The sequence below is a fragment of the Pituophis catenifer genome, unplaced genomic scaffold (genome assembly GCF_029215685.1).
Source record: "Pituophis catenifer annectens isolate HBS135680 unplaced genomic scaffold, rPitCat1.0.hap2 SCAF_2, whole genome shotgun sequence".
Classification (NCBI taxonomy): domain Eukaryota; kingdom Metazoa; phylum Chordata; class Lepidosauria; order Squamata; family Colubridae; genus Pituophis; species Pituophis catenifer.
The window spans coordinates 239,376,703-239,399,910 of NW_027256882.1; the positions used below are offsets into that span (position 1 = coordinate 239,376,703).

Genomic DNA, 23,208 nt, shown 5'->3' on the forward strand with positions numbered 1-23,208 from the left:
ACATCGTCCGCGAATGCTTGTAGTTTATACTCCTGGTTTTTTGTTCTTAATCCTTTTATTTCATTGTCATTCCTAATTTCATTTAACAGTGGTTCCAATGCTAATATATATAGTATAGGAGAGAGGGGACATCCTTGTCTCACCCCCTTGGATATTTTAAATTGGTCTGTTGTCTCTCCATTTATCCATATCTTTGCGGTTTGGTCGGAGTATATTGTTTTGATCATATTTAGGAATTTATCGCCGGTTCCCATCTTTTCTAATTGTAATATTAAGAATCCCCAATTAAGATTATCGAACGCCTTCTGTGCATCGAGAGAAAGTAAGGCCATTTTTTCATCCGATTTTTGCTCATAGTATTCCAGGATATTGATTATTGTTCTTGTGTTCTTATTGATTTGCCTATTTGGAATAAATCCATTTTGATCTGGATGGATATAATCCACGATAATTTTCTTCATTCTCTGGGCCATAATTGATGTAAATAATTTATAGTCTGCGTTTAGAAGCGATATGGGTCTGTAGTTTTTGGTTTGGGTGAGATCTGAGTCTTCTTTGGGTATCAATGTAATAATTGTCTCTGTCCATGATTTGGGAGTTTTGGCTTCTAGAATTGCTTCATTCAGGACTTGTAGTAAAACATCATCTATTGGCTGGTGCTCAATTTTGTAAAATTCCGCCGGGATGCCATCTGGACCTGGTGTTTTATTGTTGTTCTGTTTCTTCTTTGCTTCAATTAATTCTGACATCGATATTGGTCTGTTCAAGAGTTCTCTTTGAGTTTCCTTTATTTCCTGAATGTTGGATTTATTTATATACTCTTTAACTTTTTCCAATTGGACTTCTTCTTGTGTATATAATTCCTGATAGAAGTTCCTTACGATTCGCTTTTTTTCCTCATCCATATGCTGCAATTGCCCTTGTTCATCTTGTAGTTGATGTATTAATCTTTTGTCCTTTTCTTTCTTTAATTTATAGGCCAACCAACGTCCTGTTTTATTTGCGAATTCAAATTGGTTTTGTTTTGCCATCTTAATTTTCCTTGCTATTTCTGTTGTTGTTATTAAGTTTATTTCATGTTTAATAAAGTTTATTTTTTCCTTGATCTCTTTCCCGTCGGGTCTATTCTGTAATTCTGCTTCATGTTTTGCAAGGTCAATCAATAAATTGTTTCTTCTTTGCTGTTTCTCTCTGTTTTTCTTCACCTTAAATGAAATTGTTAGTCCTCTTATATATGCTTTTGTGGTATCCCATAGAACTTGCAATGATGTTTGTTCCCTATTGTTGATTTGGAAGAATATCTCCATCTCTTTCTTTATCATCTCAATGTATTCTTTATCTTTGATGATCTCTCTGTCCATCATCCATCTTCCTCTTTTTTGCTGGCCTTTCCAGACTATTGTTATAGGACTATGGTCTGCCCATACATTCGGTGTAATTTCGATTTCTTTTATGTTTTCTCTTAATTCTGCAGTCATCCAGGCCATGTCTAGCCTGGACCAGGACTGATGGGGATTTGAGTAATATGTATATTGTTTTTTAGTTTTATTCAATTCTCTCCATGCATCCTTCAGTTGTAACTCTTGAATCATCTCCTTAAAGGTGTCAGGTAGTGTCTTTTTCCTAGATTTATTTTTTTTATTACTTTGGTAATCATAATCCGTATCCACGATTGCATTATAGTCCCCTATTATACAAATATGTTCATAATCTAATTCTTTAATTTTATTATGTATTTTTTTGAAGTATTCTTTTTGGTTCCCATTTGGAGCATATATTGATATCAGTAGCATATTTCGGGCCTCCATCTTAATGTCTATCATTAGTATCCTGCCATCTCCATCTGTGTAGATTTGTTTTGCCTGAATATGGCTTTTAATGTATATTGCAATGCCTCTTTTTTTTTTGACCTGATAGTGAGGTGAATAATGTTCCAAGTCTTCTATTTTCTAGTAACTGTTGATGTTGTTTTTTGATATGTACTTCTTGTAAATTGATAATATCTATATCTAATTTTTGTAGTTTTTTGAAAGTGTGTGTTCTTTTAGTTGGTAGGTTAAGGCCGTTTATATTGATTGAAATTAATTTCACTTCTCGTCCCATTTCCCTTAATTTTTCTTTGTTAGTCTAAGTCTACTTGTGTTTCTTGTTACCATTTGTGTTTTCCCCCTAGCCCCTTCTCTCTCCATCTTCTCCCTTTCCCTAGACTCCTTCTCTTCCTTTTCTTTTTTTGTTTCCCCCATGGAGTGTTCCTGATTTGTGTTTTCTGAGTCACGTCTAGTTTCATGTTCTTCTTCGATTATAAAGTGAGTGTCAAGAAATTCTTGTGCTTTCTCTATCGTGTCGATTTTATATTTTTTGTCGTCCCAAGATATTAGAATTCCCTCTGGCACCAGCCAGCGGAACATTATTTTATGTTGATTCGGTAGGGTTGTCAAGAAATTATAATTTTTTCTGTATTCTCTTATTCTTCTTGGAACTTGTTTTAAGGTTATTATTTCTTTTCCTTTATAACAGGGTTTTCCCTCTCTCATTAATGTGTAGATCTCTTCTTTTACAGTTTTGCGTGTGAATCTAACATGTATTTCTTTTGGTAGTTTGTTCCTATGAGCGTAGTTGGTATGAACTCTATAGATTTCGTCAATCTCCCTACTAATATCGTTTTTTTCCTTCTGGGTAGCCTCTACTAATATATCTGTCATCAGGTCCCTTAGATCTTCTCCTTTTGTTTCTGCAATATTTTGAAACCGTAAAAAAAATGACGCCTTTTCTAATTCTAGATGGGTAATTGACTCTTCGAGTTCTCTATTTAACTCCATTTGATTTTGTTCAATGTTATCCATCTTTTTCTCAGTTAAGACCATTTTTGCTTCCATGTTTTGAATTCATTCTTCGTTTTTAACTATGTTTTGCTGTATTCTCTCAATCTTGTCGTCCATTTTTTTTATATTATCATTTATTTGTCCTACTTCTGATTTCAGTTCCTCATGGTTCTTTTTTGTTTCTTCATGATTATTCGCTATTGTTTCTTGGGTCTTGTTCATCCCCTCCTGGATCATAGCTAATATAGATTGTATATTCTGTATGTTGTGTGCAGTGGCAGCTTTTTCCTTGTCTGTAGTTAGCATCGTGTCTATGGTTTTTTGTTGTGCAGGTGAAGATTGTGTAGGTGTTAATTTTTTCCCTGTTTTAGTTATTGTTATTGAAGATGTTGCCATCGTTTTTTGTGTTATTTTTCCCCAAATTTTCATACACTGATTTGGTTGGGGGTAGATGAAATATCGTTATATAGGAATCTGGTTAATTAATTCAGAGGGGTTAGGGGGAAAATACAGTGTTTTAGCAATTCATTCTTCTATTCTTGCTCCTATGCAATATAATACAATTACTATTTAAATACCAAGTTATATTAATGATAAATCACATTTATATTTTAACTTTCCTGGTTTCACAGTACTTAAGTTCATTTTAATACTAAACAATTTCTATATAACCTTTATGTAATAAATCAATGGGATTTAGGATTCTCTATAGATCGTCTAAGATATTCTATTAAATTATATCACAATTACCAGTATACAATGTCTATATTAATATCTAACTTTCTAATCAATATACAATATAATTCCCCTTAATCAATATATTACTGTAAAATCTATAAACTTATTTCAATGGGGTGGGAAACCATAAAACAATAAAAAGAAAGATAATATTAAATCAATTCTTTAGTATATATTATAATAGCTTCAAAATTCAATATTAACATTATTTAAGCAAAGTTAAGTAAGTTTTAAGTTTGAATTTTATAAAATAAATGAAATAACTATATTTTAATAATTTAATATTTAAAGTTCTCCACTATATCACTTTCAGATCAATTAGGATTACTTCCTTCTCCTTCTTCCTTCGTTCCTCAGTTCGCCTTTTCACCCAGCTTTCACAGTTCTTTTGCAATAGCTTCTGTTAAATCCGTGAGTCAATTGTTCTAATTTTCCTGTGTAGCAAATTGTATCTCCTTTACCAACAGCGTCAATTTGTCTAGTGTCTCGTTGCAAATCCCGTGTCTGTGGTTTGGGTTTGTTGATTGCCGCTGGATACAAAGTAAAAGTTTCCTTCTCCGAATCCACAATCCTCAATCCGCCATTCACTACCGTTCAGCTGATTTCCTTCCACCCACAACAGTCTGAAATAGTCTTGGTTCTTTGAGTTTCACTTTCTACAGTCACTCTCTTAATTAATGTTTTCCTTTGTTAAATCAAGATATATTGTTGTAAAATTATAATCCACCGCTTACTTATAATCCTTTTCCTTCTGTCGCCCGTTCCTTTCGCCAGTCAAATCTGCATTGTCACTTTGGGTATTAAGCTTCGCTCCGGTCACTGTCTCTCGCCGCTTGCCTGACGATCTAGCCGCCGCTTTTTGGAGTCCTATTCTCGCCAATACCTTTAAATCCTTATGATTATACCTTCGTATTCGATTAGCTTAGTCCATTACCGATGTTTCTCTTTACAATCTTCGCTTCCACACTTGTTGGTTGACAGCGCTCCGGCCAGCCAAGATGGCTGGTTTTTTCCCGGCTGGAGTTAGGAGGTTTTTCTTCTGAACCTTCGGAGTGATTGCTGTCACACCGAGGTCCTAGAGAATCCTCCTTTTTCTATCGACCTCTCCACGGTCGATAGTGCCAAAATCGGCTTCCAATCAAGAAATTTGGAACTTCAGGGACGGAGCCTCGTTCCCCTCGTTCCTTACACGCTGACGTCACCGCCGGAAGTCCCACTCACACGCATTTCTATCCTACCACCCACACTGTTGTTTTAAAATAAGAGTAGATACAAACTTGAAGTAATATTATTTTTAGCAATCAGTGTAGAAGTTGCTAATATTTCATATGTGTCACATGCCTATAACCATGACAGTGTTCTCAAATACAGAGAAATTATGATTTAAAAATGAAATAAAATATGGAGCATAAACTTTCTTTCCTTCCCTTCATAAAATCATTTGCAAAACTACTAAACAGGATGCTTCAACCTGCACATGTGCAAAGGAGCTTGTGAACTTCCCTTGCTTCTTTCAATATACAGTAATGTGATGATTCACTGGAGAAAGTGTAAAAGACAAGACTTCAGCCAGCCAATGTATAAACAAGCAAGGTTTAAGGGGCCCCAGATTGCTTTTCACATTCTCTCAAAAAATCAAGAATTCTACATATAGTTCAAATTTAGGATAATCTCTGCGAGGACTTTGAATTAGACATAGAGATTAGGCCATTGTCTATTCTGCCATCCACAAAAGATTCAAGAAGTTAGATATACATACATACATACATACCGGTACATATATACATACATACCAGGGGTGGGTTTTACTTACCTTTACTACCGGTTCGCAATGGGGCCGCGTGTGTGCTTTTGCACATGCGCAGAAGCATCCTGATGATGTTGGGGTCAGTGAGCAGAGCCTCCCGCTGGTTTTACTACCGGTTCTATAGAATCCAAACTGGGGGCAACCCACCGTTGATACATACATACATACATACATACATTCCCCTGTACCTTGAGGTTAATCCTATATGATCTGATAGACAATTAATAACTGCCTATCATTCCATACCAATTTTAACAAAATTTAGCAATATTCTAATTAACTTTTCAATTTCTAGGAGGGTACATATTTGTTAGCTACAATATATACAAGATAACTGTATAACATTTAAAGCTGTATGTATTCCTGTGGCTTTTTGCTAGCAGATATAATCATGAATAAACCACAACAATAACTGTAATGCATAATTGTTTCAAAAACTATTGCAGCCAAAGAGTGCATTTCCTTGATTATTTTTTTAGAGTTTGAGCTCTGAAAAGTAACCAAGCAATAGTCGATTAAAGAAACACTTTAATGTGGTTGACATGGTTCCCGCTAGTCTGCCATCCAAACTACTTTGACTCAAAGTTACACATTAAAATTGTATAAATGCTATGAACTATATAAAAGCTTTCATAATTAAAAATAAGTGAAACATCCTGGAATATTTTTATTTGTTTAACACTACTACCATCTACTGGACAATTTGCTAAATACGTAAAATGATCACCAATGCTAGTTTCCAGTGTGTAAAAGCTTTTTCTTGGAAATACCCTCTTGTTAAACTATGCAATTTACCCTTGAGTTACAATGGAGTACCAATAAGGCAAAAGATTATTCATGAACTGAAAAGCAAACAGAAATATTTCCCTAAAATTTTGTGGTTATTTCACTCTGTTTTTACTGCTTTTTAACAATCTGGTTATTTTATTTATTTATTTGTATGTATTAGATTTTCATCCTGCTTTTTATTACTTTATAAATAACTCAAGGTGGCAAGCATATATAAAACTCCTTCCTTCCTGTCCATTTTCCCCACAACAACATCCCTGTGAGGTTGGGCTGAGAGTTTCTGATTGAACCAAATTTACCCAGCCAGTTTTCCTATCTAAGGCAGGACTAGAACTCAGAGTGTCTGTATCTAGGCTTAAAGACTGAGTTTCAACTTACTCAGCTTATTAAAAAGGTAATTATGTGATTGAATCTTCAACTATATTAAATAGATGCTTTCTTCCAATATCATTGTTACAATGTGTTAGCAAAAATTAGGGATGGCTTGAGAAGAGGCTTCTTGTCTAACTGTAATGCATAGTTTAAGAATACTGTGCAGTGGATGCATTAAATATAGAAAAGAACCTTTTCTTACATATTGAACATGGAGAAAAAAATAATGGAATATATTTTCATATAAAATCTATCCTTGAATGAATATGTTTTACATTAGGCATTTGTAACAGGTATCTTCATGAGAGAAATGTAAAAAAAAAAAAAAAGTTATGATGATCAGCTGAGCGACTCGCGATCTTCGGAACTTTTTTTTTTTTTTTTACTTTTTAAAGCCTTTTTAACTATCGATTCTGGAGAACCAGTAGTAAAAAAATGCTAAAAAAGTAAAAAGAACGTTCCAACGATCGCGCATTGCTCAGCTGATCGTTGGAACTTTTTTTTTTTTTACAGTTTTTACTACTGGTTCAGTGAACCAGTAGCCTTTTTTACTACCGGTTCAGGTGAACCGGACCAAACTGGTAACATTTCACCCGTTTCTGGGTCTTTATAGTCAAGATAAGGTAGATCTAACTATATATCCTTTCCATATGCAGAGGTGTCAGCACAAAAGCTAAGTTCCTAAAATCTTAGCAATATGAACCCATTAGCTGCCTCAAGAGCCTTGAAGACAAATTATATGCATAGCCAATATGCTTTTCTGCTATACATTCTTTTTATTTAACATTAACTAAAATAATATTTAAATTAATATTTAATATTACTTTATTATATGATAGAGTTTTGTCTCATTGCCTATCAACTTGCAAAGAGACCAAAATTGTAAACTATGAAAGGAGAGCATAAGAAAATCTATAAAATGGTTTAATGTTTTTCATATTAACATTATTAAATATAATAGCAATTGATAGTGTTACTACTACTACACTACAAATGGAAACAGAATGCAGGTCCTAAATACCAGCAAAGATCAATTGCTTTTCGTTGTTACAACCTACATATTGCACCAAATGCTATCTATCAAGATAGAAGTACAGAAGATGATCCATTGTCAAAAAAATCTACAGATAATTTTTATAATTTCAGCTTTTTCGGAAATTTTTTTTTTCCCTCTCTCCCCTGGACAGCAACACTAAGATGCATTTTCTCTATATTCCAGTGGAACGGGCACATTTTGCAATATCTTCATATATCTTTGTGCATTCTATTTACAACAAGACTTTACTTATTTTGACTATCTCCATCCCTTTTTAACTTGAGGTATTTTAATAAAACAAGAAATATTTATTTGATCTCTGCTCTTCTCATCTGTATTGACTCTCAGTGCATGAGATGTTCCTGAGAGTTCATAAAAAATCTTTTAGTCAGACTGTAATGTTTAGTCTTGCATATGACCGAGATCACACCTTTGATGTGGTTCGATTATTACATTAAAAAGCGACCTCCTGTTCTCTGGCCCAGTCGTGTGCAAGCTCTATAGCGCAAAGTACTGATTAGCTACATTTTTTAACCACAAAGTCTTCCCAACAGCTGCTTGCATATGGAAGCTGGAATATCTCCAGATCAATTTCAATAAAAAGTTTGCTCAAACCTGGTTGCTGGTTGTGGAAGTGATCTAAGTGAAAAATATATTCACAGTCTCCTATGATTTAAAGAGTCTCATGACTGCAATGCAAATGAAATATTCCCAATTTGCAAAATAACAACAATAACAACAAGCTCTGTTACAGAACTTTTGATATATTCTATATCGATATATTCTATACCGATAGCCATTGCCTGCCTGTAGAGGAAAACAATTTAATTCTTTTTAGGACAATGCTAGGAGAATATTATGATGAACAAGATTCTTCAGAAAATTATACAGCTTTATGTAATGCGCTCTCTCTCTCTCTCCCTCTCTCTCTCTCTCTCCATGACAGCACCAAAATGTGCTCACGATATCTCAAAGGAGGTCATCAAGGTTAAACATTTGATTTCACCTTTCTCTATAAATTATAATTTGTACATGAGACTCACTTCCTACCACTTATCTTGAAGAAAACTCACTGAGGCTAAGAAAGAAGACAGTATATTTCCAAGCAGATGGAACAAGGTGGATGTTTTACTGCTAGGCTTTGGCCTTTGTGCTTTGCATTCTAGGAAAATAAAATCCAGGTGACAGAACCCCCACAGTCATCAAAAAGGGCACTTGTGAGGTAAAGAGGAAAGCATGAATTTAGAACTGTTGTGTTTTACTGCAGTAATTTTAAGAAATAGCTATGCTTTCAGTACTACTACTTACATTGTACAACTCCTCCTGGCTTTACTAACAAAGGATTCTAGGAAACTGAGCAACCAACAATGTCCTCCTGCCTTTTCTCTGTCTGCTTGGGAACAGACGGATTCTAGTCTATCATTTCTAGAGCCATCCTCTAGAAATTGTTTTAATAGTAGAGGTGAATTCTCTGAATCTCAAAATAGCCTCCAGATAGTTTACCAGCATCTGATTTGCTCCAATCTATGGGATAATCTACATTGAGACCATCACTTCAAACGTGCTTAGGAAAAACAGCTTTATCTGAAAATTCCTTTCACCTGCAAAAGCTGCAGATTCCAGCAGGCCCAATGTATTTCTGAATCAAGATCATGGGACTTTAAAATCCCGTTAGGTTTATTTTGCCTTGCTTTGGACAGATGGATTACCAGAAACTGCAGCTTAATTACCTGAATAAAAACACACTGAAATAACTTGGGTGTGGAATTGCATTGGCTACCACTAACACTGCTCACCCTAGAACAGATGCAAATGTTTATTTACTAGCTAGTGCAAATCTCAAAATTCATCAGTTTTTTTTTTTCCTCCCTCTGTATTCCTTAACATTTATTTATTGCACCAGGGAATAAACTTGGAAAGATGGTTTCATCCCAGGCCGCCCTCTCCTGCTGGGAAGTACCCAGAAACCTGAGAGGAGGGAACAGGTCCACAATAGCCTAAAATGACCAATAGGAGATGGACAGACCCAGCTCCCTGGCAGCTAATGCCATGACCTATCATATAAAAATGGTTACTTGTGGTATGTTTGTGCTAGAGTTCAGGGGACACGAGGACAAGTCCTCATATATTTAGAGCTACAAGGCTAACATATTCTCCAGGAACTATATGAATCGAATTGAATCCATTCCTTCTCAAAAGTGTTTTTTTTAATGCATTTAATACCATGCCAAAAAACCTCCCCAAACCACCACCCCCCAAACCCAATGATCCAAATTATTATTCTTCCTCTCTCTAATATACAATTAGAAGTGAGATGCCCTCTATCTCAGGGTTTTGGGCTTCTCAAAGGGGAACACAGAGCACAATATCTTTAAAGCACCAGGCTTAGAAACTCTGGGCAGAGAGACTCTTCCAGAAGCACTGTGATAACACAAAGAAAACTCTTTTCTAGATGGGAAGGAGCACGTTTCCACTTTATCACTATCTACTTGGTCTTAACAATCATTTTCTCAATCTCTCTCATGGAAGAAGTGGAAAGGATAGTAAAGGGAGATTCTAGTTGATGATACTTATGAAGCAACAAATCTATGCCTTATCTAGCCTAAGGAACACAGCTCTGGAAAATGATAGTCTTATTAAAAGGGGTAGGTTTTATTCCACAAGCTAAATGATTTATATGTAAATAGCACAAAATACATCACCTGCCTGCATATCACATGGAACTATTAAGTACCAGGTAGTCATGAAATGATAATTGGACATCTCTGTTGAAGAAACCAGGAGTTTCATTTTATATAGTACCTTAATCCAGGGAATGGCATAGTGCATAACTGTAACCACGTGAAAGGACCTTTTCTTCCTCAATGATAAACTATTCATGTTGCATGGCAAATCAATTCTGAAACTGAGAAACTACTTGCAGTTCTGTATAGCTGTTCACATCAGAAAAAAATGGAAAAACATTGTGGATATCACCTGTGCATACTCAACAGTAAATAAGGTTAAAATTCCAGTGATTGAATTGAGGGAGGCAATAGAGTTTTTGTTTGAACATCCATTTATCATGATGCAATATATTGGAATACATTTATAAGTTATGTACAGCTGCTCATTTATTCCTTACTCTGTTTGATAATATTTAGTTGTGATTCTTCAAAATATTTATCTTTGTCTCAGTACCATGCTGTGCTCATTTTAATTTGTGACAGCTTTTTGTTTTCTTTAAAGTAAAGTGTGTTTTAAATGATATGCTACCTCTGGGTCAGTGGACTGAATTTTTCAAGATAAAGGGAAATTTACTGATGAGACAAGTTCTTTATAAGCAAAATCAAAGATCAAACTTTACATTACATGCATCTTTTTAGAACCAACATTTGTGATAGACTGTGGGGCGCTAAGAGACGTTTGAAGTTTCCAACTATGAACTGTTTTCATTTAAAAATCTGTATTATGATTGTTTTCAATATTGCAAAATACATTTCATATAAAGCCACATGCATTTTTCATATAAATGTTAGAACACTTTGAATCATTTATAAGACAAATGAATTAGCTATAACAAGAGCAGGATTACTCAAATTTATTTCTAGCTATAAAACAGTACATCAAAACACTCTATTAAATCAGCCTTTTTTTAAAACAGTATTCAGCATCTGTATTTCAAAATGCAGCATAAAACTGATGCAGGTTTTACTAAATCTTTAATTTACCAGAATTAATGCAGAAACCAGATGGAGTTCATTAAATCTATACATTCAGGGATTAAAAATAAATCCCTCAACACATCCTGAAAGAAGTTATTTCAACATTTGGAAATGAGAAGCTTGAGCATCTTCTTCTGAATATTTAAAAGTAAAATAAAATATCCTACTTCAGTGTCATCAATCTCTCATATATTTCCATTAACAAGCTGACAGAACTGCTTGGGATTTGGAAGTGAACATTATACAATTTTCCAGTTAAAAACTTGCAATAAATGATTTTGCAACAGCATTTAATAAAATCCTGAATAATTAAGAATCACCCTAGCTATATCACAAATAATTATGCATTAATATTATTGCCTTCTCTAATGATTAAGCAACCATCTTCTCTATATCCTGTTTCATTTAAAATACTGTTCCATTCATAGAATGTTAAAATATAATTAACACATTTATCTATGTTACTCATTAATTATACGAAAAGTAAAACAATTCCACAGTACATTTATTCATTCAGTCAAAAAGGTTTCACAAAAATACAGGGGTTGTTTTTGAGGAGTTAAATTACAATCAGTGAGTACAATACTGACAAACATGTACCTCTAATTTAACCTTTGTTCTGAAAAGAAGATGACCCTACGGTACTCCAAGACTCAAAGAGCTATAACTATAAAATATACCAGCACCTGAAAAGCATAATATAACAAATTCTGCTAAGGCAAGCAAAATACATCAATTGATAGGCGTGTATGAGAGATTATACATCTGCATGTGAGAGAGTGTATTTATGTATTCATAACATTTTCCTCTGTCAAATTCTTTTAAGAGTATTTATACTTTAGAAAGAAGTCCTGACTCTGGAGCACTTGCTTTAATAAGGTTCTGGATTTCTTTGAATTTGGGATGATCTTTGTCAGCTATCAGCTGCAGCAATACAGCTTCACTAGTGGTAACAATAATCCCAGTGCGAGCAAGGCGCTGGAAAAAAGAAAACAGACAAAGCCGATTATCTGCTGAGAAACATTTGAACAATAAACCCACAGATTTTACAATTTCCTCATAACAGTGCATTATAATTTATCTTAAACCAGAAAAGCAACTGTTTTGAAAATAGTTCCACTTCACTGAAATCACATTTTAGATCAATAATACAAGGATAATAAATAGCAATTATATAAAAACTAATAAATAAATAGCTTCCGGGCATGGTTTTTATCATCCAATTTTCATTTTTTCCTGTTCCTTCACAGAATTTTATGGGGGTCTGGACAGTAATATCTTCCAGTTATACCACTCCAACATTTTCCCATTTCTTTGTCCCTTTTGCTTTTCATAATGAATATATTTAAACAGTTAAATGTGGAATAGATGCATTGATTTGCACATTAAAGCACCATACTCACATAGTTGCTAACAGACAGTTCTTTATGCCCTTGATGAAATAAATGAAGCTTGGGATACCTCTTATGTTACATTCACCTTTGTGTCTGTATTCTGAGAAATCCGTCCCATAAAGGAAACATACTTTGATGATTTTCATATAATAACAAGATAGGAAGAGCTTGGAGTTTCTTTCAAAGATCTTAGCAGAATATTAATTCTAGTAATTGTATTGTGTTTTATTCTTGATATTTTATAATTGTTCTAAACTGCCTTCGGTTTTGGGATGACAAGAAGCGTTGGATATACATTCAATATTATTATTAAAAAATCAGAATAACTGAACTGCTTTTGATAATAGTCAATATCTACAGTATATAGAAAAGATACCATTCTTTGCTTTCAGAGGATAACTATAAATTACATTGCCAGTAAAAATCCTCAAGTAATAAGCAAGCATTTTATATTACCTAAAACCTTGATTAATCTGTCCTACTAAATTTAATGGGGACAAGTGTTGTCTGGATGCTGCCCAGAGTCATTTGGTAGAAAAATGGGCAGCATATAAATTTAATAAATAAATAAATAAAATATAGATGCAATTATTGACTTTGCATAAGCTAGACAGCTCTTGCCAAAGTTCAAAAATCAAAACCAAAAAATTTGCTTAGTTACATTAGCTTAATAAATTCTTCTTCCACAGAACATAAATCTATGCATATATCCCAAGATAATGGTGCATCTTAATATTTGTTAACTACCATCATTATTTTCTCTAATTAAAACAATAAAAGAAAAATAAGTTTAAGAGAGTTAAAATACTTTCTTCTATTATTTTGTTGGTATAAGAGGACTCCACGTGTTTCAGATTTCTGTGTCTCAAATACTAGGATTCCTCTGCTCATCATGTATTACCGTACTATATATAAAAATCAGAACTGGAGTAGTGCATCATATCATTTAAGGAATAACTGAAGAAAGCATGTTACCTAATGCAACCATCCTGTTCTGGCAAATTTCTATATGCTGTTTCTATAGATGTTCCTTTTGCAATATTTTTAAGAATTAATTTCCTTAGGGATTTTGCTCCATTTTCAGCCTGGTATTACTATAATTTTTTTCACCTGTTCCTAAATCAAGATACATTTAAAATTGATTTTGCTTATGTTTTGTGAGATTGATTTTTCTCTCAAAGCAGAAAGGATAGCTGAAACCTTTGTCATACATCTTTATTTTAGTAAGCCATTTAGTAAACTAAATCATTCTACAAATGATTTCATGTTTTCTATGCTATCCCAGATTTTTTTCGAATGTATCTCTTTTCACCCTTATATTTTTAATTTTCAGTTACTGCTGCCAAAGAAATAAGTAAAATAGAGACTATATGGATGCTAACAATGGTAGGGAAGTCATATACAGTCATAAACATGTATACTGTTTTAAGAAATAGAAAAATGTTTTTCCTTTTCTGTGCCACAGAAATATTTGAAACTACAGGAATATAATACTTATAATTGTTACAATCTAACCATTACTGAAACCAATCTCACATAACTATCTAATAAAATTACCTCCAGAGCAAACATTCTATCCATCATACTTCTTGAAGAGGTTGCATCAGCCACAATATGAACTTCCAAACCTCTGCCAATTAATTCCAGGGCTGTCTGCTGAATGCATACATGAGTCTTGAAGAAGAATAAAAGTAAATCGTATCAGCAATTATTATATTTACAAATGATATTTTACCTTTATTTCAATAGTAATACTGCTCTAGGAAAACTACAAATATATGGTAAATGAAATACATACTTCTACTCCAAATAAAACAACACTGCGGATTCCAGGTATCTCTGCTATAGCAGCCTCAACTTCAGGCAAGACCATAGAAAACTTTGTTTTAGGTAAAACAAGTTTAGCTCCAGTTAAGTCAATTTCTTGTACGGTGTTTCCAAGACCTTTAGGATACTGTTCAGTTACAATGATTGGGATGCCTAAAATCCGTGCACCTTGAAGCTGCAAAGATTAAAAAAACACAGAAAAATGAAAGTTTATTTAAATAATAAAATATAAATAATAGTACAATTAAAATAGTACTTGACCTTCAAAGAACCAAATATACATACCAATCGTTGGCTTACGCTGATAATATCTCCAAAATACTTGATAGCAGGTCTGAATCTTTCTTGCATATCACAACAGAAAAACACAGTGCTCGATGGTGTAAGATTGCCCAATGTAGTTATCTGAGATAAAGAAAGAAGGGAATATTAATTATGGGTGCCATCCCATTTTACTTAAAAATTGTCTCATTGTTCTCAATTCAAGGAGGTATACTCGGGATCCCATTGTTTAAACAGATATACTTTAAATGGGTGGAAACCCAAAGCCATACTATTTTTGTTCAGCAGAATATTTAACCCTATCTTAGAATCACATATTCCCAGGTTAATATTTTCTAATTCATAAAACCTCTCTTTTAAAACCAAGCTGCTTTAGTAAGGAAGTCTATTGTTTGTGAAAGAGAAATCCAAACATCCTTGAAGTGTGTGAAGATAGTAATATAGTTTTGGTATCTTTATCATTATCTTTGAAATGTATGAATGCTTTATGAGACGAATCCAACACCTTGGGGTTTAAACCAATATTTTATTTATTGATCAGATTTTTTAAAAATCTACTTTAAACAAGTAACCATGGGGGGCTAAATATAAGATACTACATGAAAATTAAATAATAAAAAAGATCCTTTCATATATTACATATGTTGCTAAGGCGCTTTGAAAGCAAAGCTTACTTTTTTAAGTTTAGCAATTCATTGTTTTTCCTCATTCAAATATTACTGCTGAGATGTAGTTATCTTATTTTTTCATCAATAATGTTTTCAGTAGGAGTGCTAGAGGAGTAATACCTCTCTAAAAAAAAAACCTTGGTCCAGATGGCCCAGCTGGTAGCACCTTGTAAGGGCCTCTATCCAGGGTTACAGGAGAAGATGGTCAACTGTTTTGAAGGCGGAAGAGAGCTTCATGCCCCAACGACAGATAAAACGGCAGAACCATCTTCTAGGAGAAGGGAAAGTCCAATTACAAACGTCCACTGCCTTGTGGCTATATCTACTACTGGAAAAGGCTTCAGGAGTCAACTTCGAGGCAAAATCCGGAGCCGGAGTCCCGGAAGCAGTTCGTGACTGTATACAATCACGTTCTGGTAACTCCTGCGATGCAGCTGGAACTAATCGTATTGGCTTTGCCATTCCATTGAACTATTTCAGCGATGTGGAGAGGGAGGATCTGCTGGTTGGGTAACAGTCTATCCTCCATATTAATCTACCCAGGCCTCATGCTCTGGAGAGGACACTCCAGCTTTGCATACAGCATTGAAACAGCACGGGAAGTGGCAGTTACCGGTAAGGGATTGCCACTCTCGAATTGGCCTTTTTAGTCACACTAGATGCTGTTTTAGGACCTCTTTCCAGAGCACGATACCATAGTCTCTTGAGACTGAAGGATGCCAATGAATGAATGTTTTCAGTGAAATGTTTTCAGAAAGAGCCTTGGTGGCGCAGCAGATTAAAGTGCTATTAAGTAGCACCAGCTGCCTGCAATTACTGCAAGTTCAAATCTCACCAGGCTCAAGGTTGACACAGCCTTCCATCCTTTCGAGGTAGGTAAAATGAGGACCTGGATTGTGGGGGCAATAAGCTGACGTTGTATAAAAAAGAACACCGCTTAAGGGGGCCCGAAAGCCCTACTAAGCAGGTATATACAAAAGTATGAAGGCTATTGCTTAACGCATTGTAAGCCGCCCTGAGTCTCCAGAGAAGGGCGGCATATAAATCGAACCAATAAATCAATCAATAAATAAATGCTAGATCCAAAGCACTAGAAGTGAACCTTTGTGATATAGTGTGATTGAGCTGCTGAACTAGGACCGCAATGATTCAGGTACAACTCTACACTTGTTGGGAAATAGAAATCTGACAAATGAATGTGCACAGAGGAGCATCTTTTTCCTTATCTCAAAGAAAGTTCAGGGATCCTTCAGAGAAGCATCTCACATAGTATGAGCTGCTGTTGACAGAAAAAAAAAAATCCACTCTTTTTCCTATGTGATTATACGCATGTGAAAATCATTATCATTATCACCATTTGCCTCAATACATTTTTCTTATTTCCTGATCACTATTTTTCTCCTTGGAATAATTCACAAGTTTTATACTTATTTGATATTACTAATACATAAATATTAATTGATTTATGACCTGCCTATCTGTTTTGGCAAGCAATTATAAAAGAGACCTTTATGATAACTAAGTTCTATGATAGCTGAACAGACTGAAAATCTGTTCATATTAACTTGGAATATATTCTATTAATTTCAATAAAAGTATTCCTAAAAATGTGTAGGCTAATTAGACCGTTTAGGTTGCAATTCTAAGCTAACATATTTCAGAGTAGGCCTGATTCAACTCAGATGGATTTTTGTTTGAGTACACATTCACAGAACTATGCTCTCGAAGTTTAACTTCTGAAGAAAGAACAAGCAGAATTGAAGTATTGATGTTTCATATGCATAAATACATAAAGGAAACTGTACTGTTTTATGTCTGGTTTGTTTTTCTATTTTAGGTTCTGGCCAACATCAAAACTGATTTCACTATATATAAGCAGTCACTAGAACTTGAAGATGTTCTATGAGATCAGACACTATTCTAACATGTCTTGGTACTTTTCCCTAAATTCTTAAGAAACTGGAAATAATATGATTATAACAGTACTAATTTAACTTGTGTTATAAATTAAATCATTATTTCACAAACTGTAATTAAACATATAGTGTATCTGCAACAAGCAAACGAGCAAAATCAAAGAGAAACGCATGTCATACATATATTGTATGTCTTTCAAGTTACTGCAAATTAAGAAGTTCATTTTAATACCAAATACTTCTTTATGCAACACTGAATGTAAGCATGTAGCTATTACAAAAAGCAGATATCTAATGGCAGTCTTATATTAATATCTAAAAATGCTATATAGTGTAATTTAGCCCATGGAAGAAAAAAAAAAGGGCTTGAAAAAGAACCTTTTCGGGTTCCTCTAAAAGCTGTGGCTGAATTGTAGTATTTCAAGGAATAGAAGATATGACTTTATTGACTTTATTTCTTTATTTATTAACTGCATTGTAGTTAACAGTATTCAAAACAATTAAATTAAGATTAAATGTTGTTCCATACTTGGCTATTTGGAGTCCAATTTCTAGTAAAGCCAGCTTCAATATTATGCACCCCCTTTTAAGTAGAGAAAGGGGCTCTTTAAAATTAAATTTAATTTTAATCCTTCATTTAATCCTCTCTCCCCTTCTGTTCCAATACTGCTTCTTTGTTTGCTCTTTTTTTGCGTAAACATTGAGGCTAAATCTAGCCCTTGACCCAAAAAAAGACTGCATATCCCTGAGGTTTTTTAAAAAAATTCCAGCCAAATGAAACTTCTTTCAGGGGTATTAAATATTCATTCAGAGTGTAGAACTTTCTCACCAAATGCAGGAATACAAGATGTCTTGCTTAAGACTTCAATCTTAAAATGATAAATTCTTGAATCTTATTTTTTTTTTAATGTAAAACAAATGCTATATACAATATAACACCAGAACAACATAGAATGATTTTTATGACTGATATACTCATAAAATGTAGATATTGAAAATGCATCTACATCAGTCTAGTACCACTGTCACATTTTAACAGAAGTCAAGGGTAAAGAGAATTGACTGAAAAATGAATGCTTTAACAATAAATTCCAAGGGCTAAAAACTGCCGTAAAAGAGAAAGTGACCCATTTTTTGCACATCAGGTCTCAGGCAATCTCCAGCACATAATACTAGTATTACAGATTTCTATTGGAACCTCTCGTGTTTTGTAACATTTTATAGCCTCACTTAAACATCATGATGGCTATGTCAAGCCTATCTGATACGGCATAACAACGATGACTGAAAACTGCTGATAGGGCAGAACAATAATGGTTGAATAATGTTGACTGTGTTACTAGTGAGGAAATACTAACAGTGGCTTTCAGGTTCTATAATGTAACACAGAATGTCCTTGCTCATGGTCTATGCAACATGAGGAAAGTTTTACTCAGACTGAAGACTTCTAACTGCAGTCCAATGCCATCTCTTCTTTCCTTTACTCCATTTTATAGAGATGGCCTAGAATGGAATAATAAGATATGAAATGGATATTGCAACTGGGGTAAATTGAGACACCTCTCTTGGGTAAACTAAGGTAAATTGAGACACCTCTCTTGGGTAAACTAAGGTAAACTGAGACACCTCTCTTGGGTAAAAGCAAGGGTAACTCTAAATCCTGCATAGGAGGTTTAGAGCAAATACTTCACAGTTTGCCATATTGACTATCCTCTGTTGATTTTATTTCAATAATCAGCAGCATTGGAGCTCTAAAAGAACATATGTTATTGCATAGAGATGCTTAACTTTCTGTAAAATTTTCATTTACTTATTTATTTGTTTGTTTGTTTGTTTGTTTACTTACTTATTTACTAACTAACTAACTATCCATTTCCGTTGGAAAGGGTCTCTGGGCAGTGTATAATGCCAACAATAAAACCAAACATTAAAATCAGAATAATTTAGGCTTAAAAGTTTTAAAATTATAAAAACATTCTAAAAATTTCAGAAGGTGAGGAATTCCAAGATGGGGGATTAACAGTTGCTAATAGAGGCGGCCGGGTTGGGGGGGGGTTCATATGGTTGTGTGGGCCTCTATGTCCCCCACACAAAATTACACAGTCATGTTTTGACCCCTTTGCGGAAGGCCAAAAGATTGGGGGCTTTCCTCACCTCTGAGGGCAAGATGTTCCACAATGCAGGGACAATGGCTGAGAAGGCCCTCTTCCTGATTTAAAATGGAACCTAGTAACAGCATAACATTATAAAGGTTATAAAGATGTTTGGGTGCTTCAAAGTCAGTGTTTAATAATTGATAAAGATGTAATAGTCATTTATTTTTATACTCTGATAATGAGAATCTGAAGCTACCTATATTTACTTTTTAGAACCTCTAAAATACTCAGTGTTACAAATGTTTCTTTTGGTTCATATATTTTGCGCCACATAATTCAACCTATGAACATTCAGTCAGAGCAGCCACCAACCTGCCCGAGGGCCTGGGACTTGCAACTCCTTGTCAGCTTCCCCACTGATTTGGTTGTGGGAAGCTGGCAGGGAGTTGCCTGCCTAACGACTTTAGAGATTCAGTTAATGACAACAACCAGCAACAAAGATTGCTGGATTATGACTATCCAGCAGATCAGCTTTAGGCTAACAAGACTGACCAATTTCTTTAAAGGCTTAAAGGCATTCCTGTAAACTCGTGTGATCAGCTAAGATCAATAGCAGAACTAAGAAATAAGTCCAATAAAATCAGTGGGACCAATTCATGTGGTTTAATCTGGATGTTCAGAGTTACGAAATCCCATTCACAAGGCACTTCAGCCAAGATCACCTTCTATGGCAAACTATCATTCCCTCCACCATTTATAATTGTCATTAAAGTGTGATCTGGGAATACTCAAGCTTTATCCAATTTTATCCATTGGTACTTTCCCGCTACCATTAAAACTGAACGAAATTCACTGATTATTAAACTCAATGTTCCTCATTCTGAATATTCTGAACAAGGAGTCAATAGAGATGCCAACCTTAACATAGTGTTGATTAGATTTCCTAAGCAGGGAGTGGGATTCTTCTCTGCTGCCTGCTTCATTCCCATCCTGGATCACGCACAGATCTTCTCTTCTGCCTACCCCTCTCCCTTTACTTCCACATTGGCTAGAGAGCACAGCACTGCCTAATCTAGTGCAGAACTTTCCAAGGGTTAACTGCAGCTGCTGCTGTTTGAGGTAAGTGATGGAGTTTTCCTGAAAGCACTGAGGGCGAAGGTTAAGGGAAGATGCAACTAAGGAAAGAGGAGCAGGAAAGATGAAGGATTTGTTCTTTCCTGGGGATGGTGGTATGCGCCAAGAGAGAAAGAAGCAAAATGAGATGAAGAATGAGGTCACAAAGCAACAGAGGCTGAAATCCCTGTAGCGGGAGGTAATGCTGGGCTATGGAGAGCGGGAACAGCGAGCTTGCAGAAGTAAATGTCCCTTGAACGGGCTGCAAGGCAAGTTTCTGATCATTCCCACAGCCAACCAAGAAATGTCCACGATAGCTTAGAAAACCATTGCTTGGTGGGAGAAGGTAGTCCTGCAGCAGATCACTGACCTCCAAGATCCTCTTCATGCACCACAGAATGGTTATTCAGCATAGAAAACATCACTTTTTTTTGCTGGATCAGCCTGACCAGGCTTTAGTCTGCCTAAGTAATAAACTAGCAAGAAGTGGAGTCTCTGCTACAGAGGTTATATTCTCTGTAAAAGTTAGAGAGTTGGATTAGAACACCTACCTCCAAAGTCCCTTCCAACTGTTACGCGCGTGCGCACGCACACACACACACACACAGTGGGAATGAACTCTCCGAATCATTATAGCATTTGTTATTCTTTTGGTGCTGGCAGCCAATGAATTGGGTTTAACCAATGTGTTGAATAACACATTGTTCAATCACACATTGAATAACCAATGTCGCGTGGACTAATCTAAACCGGTGTACAAGCCGGAAAGACTTTGTTTTTAAAATGCCCAAGACCCAAACCATGTTTTACTTCACATGTCACCCGTGTTCCCACAACATGCATGTTAAAGGTTGTTCCCATTCTCAGGATACACAATCGATGTTAGAAGCCATGATGGATTGGTTCAACACACTAGGACAAACTCTGACTGGCTAGTTAATGGTGTTGGTGCAATCCAACATACGTAGCCATTTTGTTAAGGGAACCAAAACTGACTTGCAGAAGGTGCGCAAGCTGGCTCTGACCACTTCGCTGTTGTCCAGCGGATTTCACCTTTTCCCCCCAGCGTCAGGTGGGTGTGGAAGGCTCCCACAGGACGCCGGATGGCGAGACTGCCTTCGCTTCAATGATCGAGAAGGCGCTGTTCTTGCATTCACTCAAAGATACTCAAACACACACATACACACAGCCGTGCACGCCAGGGCGCGCGCGCAAAACCTTGCTTTTTTTCGCCGTCACCCACCTGTATCTGCAAGGGCACGAGGCGCAATTTGCACCGCTCGTTCACCAGGAAGCCCTTGGGCAGGTCGATGTATTGGCTCCACTCCTCGGAGAAGAGCTGCACCACGAACTTGCGGTGCATGTCGAGCTGGTCCCCGTAGAGGTTCAAGAACTTCTGAATTAGCATCTCGTAGCCGGAGCCGTGTGGCACCGTCGAAGGCCTGGCGAAGACCGAAAAGCAAAAGAGCACCGGCACAGACCCAGAGCCGCCGCCGCCGCCGCTGCTCCCGCCGCCGCTACTGAGCGGGAGAGGAGCGACGACGGCTGAAGCTTCCGAAAGCTGCTGTTCCGCCGCCGCCATGTTCGCGGGCAGCCGCTCCAGTTCCGCTCCGCCGGCGCAGCTCCTCCTCCTGTCACCGCCGCCGCCTGGCCAGACAGGAGGCGCCGGAGGCCCCCAATCGCGGCTTCTGCTCCTCCTTCTCACCATAGGAACCTGTCTTGGGACGGGCGAGTCAGGGCCAGGTGGGGACACAGAAAGGGAAAGGTCGCTGCTCCCTTCTTGAAATGGGCAGCAAGCCGTGTGGTGGTGGGGCGGGGGAGGGGAGAGCCTCGCTCTCACTGGCCCGACTGGTGCGCAGACGGGCGGGCACCATGGGCTGTAGAGGCAGCGGACCGGGACGGCAATGAGGCGCTGTCGCTGGGGGCTGCGGCTCGTGGCCAAGCCTTCGCCGCGGCGCATCTGAAGAGGAGGTTTAGAAGAGAGGGCGGTCTCTTAGGGAGGCCAGACTGCCACTCGTGCCCGTTCCCCTCCTCAAAAGGGGCCATGCCAGCTGTGCCCGGCAGCAGTGCATTACGGTACCTCCAGTGCATGTAGCGAACCGAGAAAATGGAAGGGAGTAGATAGTGATGTGGAATAATGTCAAGCAGAGAGAATCGTACTGTCCCTTTTTTTAAAAGACATCTTACAACATCAAATTTAAGCACAATTTATTCATTTTATTTATTTATTTATTTGTTCAACTTGTATGCCGCCTTTCTCCGAAGACTCAAGGCGGCTTACAATGCATTTAAAAACCATATATAAAACATTAAAAGTTAAACCATTAAAAACAATTAAAACCCATTCACACCATTCATGGCCGGATCTCGCCAGATCGCAACAGCGAGATGAAAAGCCAGGTCTTCACGCTTTTCAGAAGGCCAGTAGGGTGGGGATGGTCCGGACCTCAGGAGGTAACTGGTTCCAGAGAGCTGGGGCAGCTACAGAGAAAGCCCTCCCCTGCGGGCCTGCCAGCCGGCATTGTTTAGCTGACAGGACCCTGAGAAGACCAACTCTGTGGGATCTTACCGGTTGCTGGGAGCTATGCGGTAGAATTTTTATTAATTATTATTAATTATTAATTAATTATTAATTAAAATAGAA

The 23,208-nt window shown here is 36.5% G+C and overlaps 1 protein-coding gene across 1 annotated transcript; it reads right to left on the reverse strand.

The window, feature by feature from the left end:
* Positions 1–11,063: 11,063 nt before the first annotated feature.
* ISOC1 (isochorismatase domain containing 1) lies at positions 11,064–22,305 on the reverse strand. The gene is made up of 5 exons (XM_070935680.1): positions 21,808–22,305; positions 14,775–14,894; positions 14,461–14,664; positions 14,220–14,336; positions 11,064–12,246 (listed from the first exon to the last, which is right to left on the reverse strand). The coding sequence occupies exons 1-5, from the start codon at positions 22,270–22,272 to the stop codon at positions 12,100–12,102; spliced, it is 1,053 nt and encodes a 350-aa protein (XP_070791781.1). The 5' UTR covers positions 22,273–22,305; the 3' UTR covers positions 11,064–12,099.
* Between the last annotated feature and the right edge of the window lie 903 nt (positions 22,306–23,208).

Excerpts from the sequence above, each read along its gene's own strand:
- ISOC1 (XM_070935680.1), bottom strand. The coding sequence starts at position 22,272 with ATGGTGAGAAGGAGGAGCAGAAGCCGCGATTGGGGGCCTCCGGCGCCT. Across the intron at positions 14,665-14,774 it reads TCAGCGTAAGCCAACGATTG|CTTCAAGGTGCACGGATTTT; the intron begins GTATGTATATTT and ends TAATCTTTGCAG. Across the intron at positions 14,337-14,460 it reads TTGTTTTATTTGGAGTAGAA|ACTCATGTATGCATTCAGCA; the intron begins GTATGTATTTCA and ends TTCTTCTTCAAG.